The sequence below is a fragment of the Notamacropus eugenii genome, chromosome 5, assembly GCF_028372415.1.
Source record: "Notamacropus eugenii isolate mMacEug1 chromosome 5, mMacEug1.pri_v2, whole genome shotgun sequence".
Lineage (NCBI taxonomy): Eukaryota > Metazoa > Chordata > Mammalia > Diprotodontia > Macropodidae > Notamacropus > Notamacropus eugenii.
In genome coordinates, this window is record NC_092876.1 from 355,611,215 (window position 1) to 355,619,039 (window position 7,825).

The 7,825-nt window shown below is 35.1% G+C and overlaps 1 protein-coding gene across 2 annotated transcripts in view; it reads right to left on the minus strand.

The window, feature by feature from the left end:
* The window catches only part of CD200 (CD200 molecule), a 41,186-nt gene extending 36,024 nt beyond the window's left edge, over nucleotides 1–5,162 (minus strand). Inside the window, exon 1 of one of the 2 annotated variants that reach the window (XM_072614012.1) lies at nucleotides 4,964–5,162. In XM_072614012.1, the coding sequence (XP_072470113.1) occupies nucleotides 4,964–4,975 (12 nt within the window). In that variant the 5' untranslated portion in view covers nucleotides 4,976–5,162. The remainder of the gene's footprint in view (nucleotides 1–4,963) is intronic. The other variant, XM_072614013.1, reaches the window with a different exon arrangement.
* Between the last annotated feature and the right edge of the window lie 2,663 nt (nucleotides 5,163–7,825).

Sequence of the window (7,825 nt, forward strand, 5' to 3'; positions counted from 1 at the left end):
AACAAATATTTGCTAGCCACACACTGTGTTCATGATGCAATGTAAAGAACACCAGATTTGGACTTACAAGACATGGATTCAGATCCCTGCTATGTACTAGCCATCATTTAACCTCTGGAGACTGCAACTTCCTCATGTAAAAATGAGAGTAATGGATTAGACAGCCTCTAAGATCCAGTTGCAGGGCCTATTATACTGTGACTGTCTGATTTGTTCATAATTCCTGATTTCTAAGGTCTATGATCACTCCTTTAATGTGTAAGATTATGATTTTCATTTTCAGGATTTTGTTACTGGACATAGTATCTTCCCTACTCTCCAGATTGTAAATAGATCAGTATGCAAAAACATTTATACGTAGTTATTTTCACTAATAGGGCTTTTATGCCCGTTGCTCCTTAGGATCTTTGTATTAGGAGGTTATTCATCCTGTATACTCTAGGTTAGCATTTTCACTGTAGAATACCAAGGCAAAAGAAAACCTCTATGAGATCTTTGTGTTCACAAGTGGAGATGTGCTTTTAAAGTAAAAACTAAATTTGCTTTTTAAACATGAAAGCAAATTTCACTGGACCTGGAAAAAAAAACTCCCTCTTGACTCATATTTTAAGAGCACTCTCTCTAAAAAGCACAGAAAACTTTTTTTATTTTGTTTTTCATTTTTAACACAGTTCATATCACATAAAATAATTCCAACTTCTGGTCAGGTAATACTTCTTTTAAAGAATATAGACCACAAAAGAATTTTTTTAAAACATTAATCAACTGAGACACAAATAATATTTATGTATGCTACCTTCACAAGCCCTTAACCTAATTGTCTTCACAGTATTACTAAGAATTAAAGGACCCTACCTTATTGTTGTTAGTCTAAAGTCCTAAGCTTAATAGCTTAATTTTAGACTTAACCTCGGATGTTCCCCTACCAACAATCTATAATTCAATAGATCTGGTATTAAGATTACAAACCTTTTGACTACAGTAAATTACCACTAAGAGTAGGGACATTGCAGGGAACCAATATCTTCCCAACATCCTGTCAGTTCCAGGCAGGATTAGACTGTCAACTTGCATTCAGTCAGGCTTAAAGTCTGCCAGGTGTCAGTGGGGAAATTGAGTCAGGAGAATCCTACCTCAGCCCAGGCTGAACAGCTGTTCTCCCACCCTTCCCATGAGATCACCTTTTGCAGTTCATACCAGCCTCTCACATGCTTACTGGCATCATAGATTGGAGGCTCAGAGTGCCTTTCTTCCTATCCATAGCTGCAATTAGATTCAGAAGAACAGTCACTTCATAGTCCCATAGCATCTTAAAATAGCAAGTGCCAATAACCAGGTTTCAGATATGCCTATAATTTCACTTTGGCTAAGGAACATCTTTTGAGACAAGTCTTAAGTGGCTCAGATGCCTTTCTACACATGCTCTAGTTCCTGATTAAATAACAATCATAAAATCAAATTTGCCATTAAAACCTTAACTTTTCAATCAATGCCAAATTTTACCCGAGGTTTCCTGCCTCTAGGAAATTTAGACTAAAATTCTATTCTCCAAACTAAAGATGTCTTTGATTTATTCTCAGTGATTAATTCAGTCAATTGTTTTAATACCAATTGCTTTTACATCACTCTATAACAATTTTTCTCCCTATCTCTACCCTCCCCCTACCCCAAAATACCTTGCATTCTGATTACCCCTTCCCTCAATGTAGCCTTCCTTCTATCACACCCCACCCTGCTCTTATCTCCACCTTCTCTCTTTTCTTGTAGGGTAAGATTAAATTCTATACCCCAATCCCTGTATTTCTTATTTCCTGTTCATATGCAATAAAAATTCTCAACATTCGTTTCTAATACTTTGAATTCCAACTTCTCTCCCTCCCTCCCTCCTTACCCATCCCCACTGAGAAGGCAAGCAATTCAATACAGACTAAATATGTGTCGTTTTGTAAAAGACTTCCATAGTAATCATGTTGTGTAATACTAAATATATATTGCCCTCTATCCTACTCTATTTTGCCCTTATTTTTTTATTCCCTCATTTGACCTTGTCCCTTCCCAAAACTGTTTATTTCAGTTACTCCCTTCTCCCATTTGCCCTCCCTTCTATCATTCTCCTCACTCCACTTGTTGCCTCCTCCTCCACTTTCCTCTAGTGTAAGATAGATTTTCGTACCAAATTTAGTGAGCATGTTATTCCCTCCTTCAGCCATATGTGGAGAGAGCAGCTTCACTTTTCCCCTCTCCCCTTCTCCCTTTTCTCCTCCATTGAACAAGATTTTTCTTATCTCTTTTATGAGTTATAGCCTGTCCCATTCCATTTCTCTCTTTCTCCTCCCAGTATTTTCCTCCCTCACCCCTTAATTTTTATTTTATTTTATTTTTTGTGTGCATATCATCTCTTCTGATTCAACACAACCTGTATTCTCTGTCAGAAAACATTTTAAAATACTATCAATAACTCTCAGTAAATAAGCTGCGTAATCATGAGAAAAATAAAACTTTTGATTTGTTGTTTCAAATCTACAATTTATAAGTTTGCTAAATTCCTGGAGGTAAAGATCTTTTGGCCCAACATTGTATATATACAATGTTGGGCCAAAAGGTCTACATATATATATATATATATATATATATATATATATATATATATATATATATATATATATATATATGTAGAGAGACAGAGAGAGGGACAGAGAGATAGATACACACACAAACATACACACATATTTCTCAGAACCAATCCACGGTCTGGTGTGTATTAATACTGTCCTTTAAAACAATGAACAAGTATCTATTAAGAAATTATCTACTAAGGTAGATATGGAGGACACCCTGGTGATATCTTAAATGTTAATTCTTCCAAAATAAACAAACTGATTTTAACAGAAAGCACATGCCAGATAGAAACATATTCATGTTTTTTAAAAATTGCACCTTTTATCTCCTGAGACTCAGAAACTCTGACTTCTATGGATTGGAAGAGCATTGCCACACATGCACACAAACACACACATGCAAGTGCACACACATTATCTACACACACACACACACACACACACACACACACACACACACATATATATACATATATTTAAGCATGGGAGATGGAGACAAAAGGAATTGCAAGTAACCAATATACAAAAAAATGCAGATTCAAAAAAGATGTCGATAAACTGAATATTTTCTTTGTCTTGTTTTTTGTGTGAGACAAAATGTCATAATGTGCCTTGCTTCCCTATTGTGTGAAAATATAGAGAGAGAATAGATGAACAATTTATGAATAAAAAAGAGACAGGGAGGAGTGTGATGTGTAAAATGGATGATTTCAATTACATTAAATTAAAAAGGATTTGTAGGAATAAAGCAAATGTAGCCAAGATCAGAAGGGAAGCAGAAAATGGGGGGGAGGGGGATTTATAGACAGATGATCAGATAAAGAACTTTTCAAAATCTTTAAGAATGAATCATTAACCAATTGACAAATGGTCAAAGGATATGAATATGCAGTTTTCTAATGAAGAAATAAAAATAAATTATAGCCATACGCAAAGAATGCTCAAAATTATTATTGATTAGAGAAATGTCAATTAAAACAACCTTGAGATATCATTTCATACCTATCAGATTGGCGAAAATGATCAAAGGAGAAAGCATCAAATGTCAGAGAAGACGTGGAAACATTGGGACACTAAGTAATGGCAGAACTGTGAACTGATCCAAACATTTTGGAGAGCAATCAGGAATTACACCCAAAGCGTTATTAAACTGTCTGTACCCTTTGACCCAGCAATACCACTACTAGGTCTGGTTCCCAAGATGACTGGGGAAAAAGGGAACGAACCTATATGTTGCAAAATATTTATAGCAACTCTTTACAGTGGTAGAGAATTGGAAATTCCAAAGATACCCCTCAACTGGGGACTGGCTGAACAAGTTGTGGAATACCACTGTGCTATAAGAAACCATGAATCTTATGATCTTAGAAAAAAAAGAGACTTGCACAAAATAATGCAGTGAAATGAGCAGAACTGAGAGAATACTGTATTCAGTAACAACAATAGTGTTTTAGAAAAAACTTTGAGGGACTAAGCCTTTTTGACTATTATAAATACAGAAGTTAGCTGCAAAGAACATATGAAGGAAGATGCTATCTACATCCAGAGAAAGAATTCATAAAGAGAAGAAAGTTGGGAATAGTTTTACATATACACAGGCACATTTATGTCTATTGGTAACAATCTAGGGGGAGGGAAAGAAAAAAGAAATGTACATGACAACTACTATATCTTTACAAGGAAAAGCAAATTGCACATAAGAGTTTTGCAGGGTCGTATCTGATAATCTTTTTTTTTCTATTCTATGTTACGGAAATGCTTGTTTTATTTCAGAATAAAATGAATGAATTTTTTTAAAAAGAGAAAATATAGAGAAATATATTCAGTAACTGCTGATCATGTTTTCATTATTTCCCTGGATTAAGTTCTTGTACTCTCTTGCAAATCAATTGTTTTAAAGGATCGGAATGGTTTAGGTTCATGAAGTCAATGTAAATTTTTTCCGCATTTACAAGTTTCTATTTTTTTACTAAAATTTTTACTAAATATTGTTTTCCACAACAACAAAAATTTCCAAATCAGGCTCTCTCTGCTCTCTACCAGAGACTGCTTTTGGGAAGCTGGGAAAGCCACTCACTCCCCTTTAGCCTCCAGGTTTCTCATATGTAAATTAGACGAATTCGGTTTTCTCCCCCAGCTCTAACATGGGGTTTATGCTGCTCGGTGGGGCGATCTTCAATCCTCTCTCCCCAGAGCTAATTAGTCGTCCCCCCTTCTCCGCCACACGCAGCAAAAACAGAAGCCTGCAATCTGCTTTACAACCATCTCTGCCTCCACTCCCCTATCCTAGGTCCCCACCCAGCCCAGCGCCCATCTTTTTCATCCCTGCATTAGAGTGGTCTTACCCGCTGCTCCATCAGCCAGAGGAGGGAAGCCCCCTACCCTCCAGTCTCGGTGGCTCCGGGGACTTCCAGACTAAAGAATTCGGGGGAGCAATCTCCAACGTACAGCGTGAGAGAAAATTTTTTTTTTTAAGAAAAAGCAAACATGGAGAGCTGCAGTGAGGGACTGACGCCAGGACTGGATGCAGATCTGTGATTGGTTATGAGCTAATAGAATCAGAGATGAAGCAAGGCTGGAAGCTCACATTGTTATACAACAAGGTACTAGAAAAGCAAGCCACACAATAAGCCAAGACAAAGAAAATTGAGGGAATAAGCAAAGGCAGTGAGGAAACAAAGCTATTACTTTTTGCAGATGATACGATGCCTTACTTATAGAGCCCTGGAGAATTAACTAAAAAACTCGTCAAAATATTTAGCAGCTTTAGCAACCTTGCAGGATATACGTTTCTAACAGTTGCCACCTATTCTTGTAGACTGGTATTTTACTGCTGCTATCTTTCCCACCTGCATTTGCAGGGCTGATTCTCAATCTATCAACCAAAAGAAAAGAAAGATGGAAATTGTGAAGCGGTTGTAGGAAGTCAGGTAAACTGATGCATTAAAAAAGAAAATAAATTTGTAGAATAAAACAAGCATTTCCATACCATACTATATTAAAAGAAAACATGATCACACGAAACTGCAAATCTAGTATGTACAACTTACTATTCCTTTTAAATACATAATACTCATGTAAAATTCTTTCCTTCTTGCCTTCCCAGATGACTACCATTAGAGACACACACACACATATGTACAACCATTGCATACACACTTCTGAGTTCTTTCTCTGAATGCAGATAGCATCTTCCTTCATAGGTGCTTTATAGTTTATTTGGGTACTTAAAATATTCAAAAGGACTTAGTCACTGAAATTTGTTCTTAAAACAATATTGCTGACATAACATACAATATTCTCTTGGTTCTGCTCATTTCACTCATTATTTTATGCAACATCTAGCCATGCTTTTCTAAGATCACCAAGCTCATCATTTCTTACAGCACAACAGTATGCCATCACAATCATATACCACAACTTGTTCAGCCATTTCCCAATTGATAGGAATCCCTGCAATTTCTAGTTCTTTGCCACCAAAAAGACAGCTGCTATATATATCTTTTCTTTTTTCCCCAGTCCTTTTGGGAAATAGATGTAGTAGTGATTGTCTGGATCAAAAGGTACAGGCAGTGTAATAACTCTTAATAACCAGATTGCTCTCTAAAAAGGGTGGATCAGTTCACAAGTCTACCAACAATGAATTAGGATCTCAATTTCTCTATATCCCTTCTGGCATTAGTCACTTCAATCATTTTAACCAGTCTGTTAGATGTAAAATAATATTTCAAAGTTGTTTCAATTTGCTTTTCTCTAAGTAATAATAATTTAGAGAATTTTTTTCATATAGCTATGAATTATAGAAATTTCTTCTGGAACTTGCCTATTCATGTCCTTTGACCAGTTATCAGATGGGTAATAATTCATATTCTTATTGATTCAACAAAGTGCTTTCCATTTGAGATGGGACCTTGATCTGAGAATATGTCTATAAAAGCCCAACCCTCCATTTTCTGCTTTCCTTTTGCACTTGGGTAATTTTGTTTTATTTGTCCAAAAACATTTAATATAATGGAAATTATCCATTTTATATCTCATACAGCTTTCTCTTTATTCATAAATTGTTGACCTCTCCACAAGTCTGTAAGTAATATGTTCTGTGTTCTTCAAACTATCCTACACTATCTCTCTTAAATCTAGGTCATAGATCCATTTTGACTTATCTTGGCAAATGATGAAAGATATTTGTTTAACTCCAGTTTCTGCCATACTACTTTGCAATTTTCCAAACAATTTTTACCAAATAATGAATACTTTTCCCAATATTCTTGTCTTTACACTTGTCAAATAAAACACTGCTATATTTATTTGCTGCTATAAATTATATGTCTACTCTGTTCCATTGATCCACCTTTCTATTTCTTTGCCTTTTAATATAGTTTAAGATCTGGTGCCACTAAACCTCCTTCCTTTCCATTATTAAAGTTAGTTCCTTTGATATTATTGACTTCTGTTTCTTTTTCTTTTCTTATTGTTATTTCCTGGATTTCGTAGAAAACACTGAATAGTATTGTTGACAGTGGGCATACTTACTTCACCCCAGATCTGACTGGGAAGGCTTATAGCTTATCTCCATTACAAATAAGGCTTGCTGATGGTTTTGGAGAAATACTTCTTTTTTCAATTTAAGGAAAAATCCATTTATACCTATACTGGAGTATTGTACTGAATCCTGCATTTCTTGATATTATCATGTAGTATTTTTAAATGTTTATTATTGATATAATCATAATGTTAATAGATTTCTTTATGTTACCATTCCTCATATAAATCCTATTGATCATAATGTCCAGTCTTTGTAATATATTCCTATAATCCTTTAGGTAACATTTTATTTAGGATTTTTGCATCCATATTCAATAATGAAATTGGTGTATAATTTTCTTTCTCTATTTTTTCTCTTCCTCATTTAGGTACCAATATTATATTTGTTTCATAAAAGGAGTTGGTAGTTCTTTGATCATTATTCCAAATAAATTATTTAGTGTTGGAATTAGCTGTTTTTTAAATGGTTGATAGAATTCACTTGTAAATCCATTTCATCTTGGTGCTTGTTGTCTATTTTTTTCACTTCTGTTTTTTTTTAATTTTTAGTTTTCAACATTCATTTCCACAAGATTTTGAGTTCCAAATGTTCTCCCCATCTCTCCCCTGCAACCACCCTAAGACAACATGCGTTCTAATACCTCCTTCCCCCAATCAGGCCT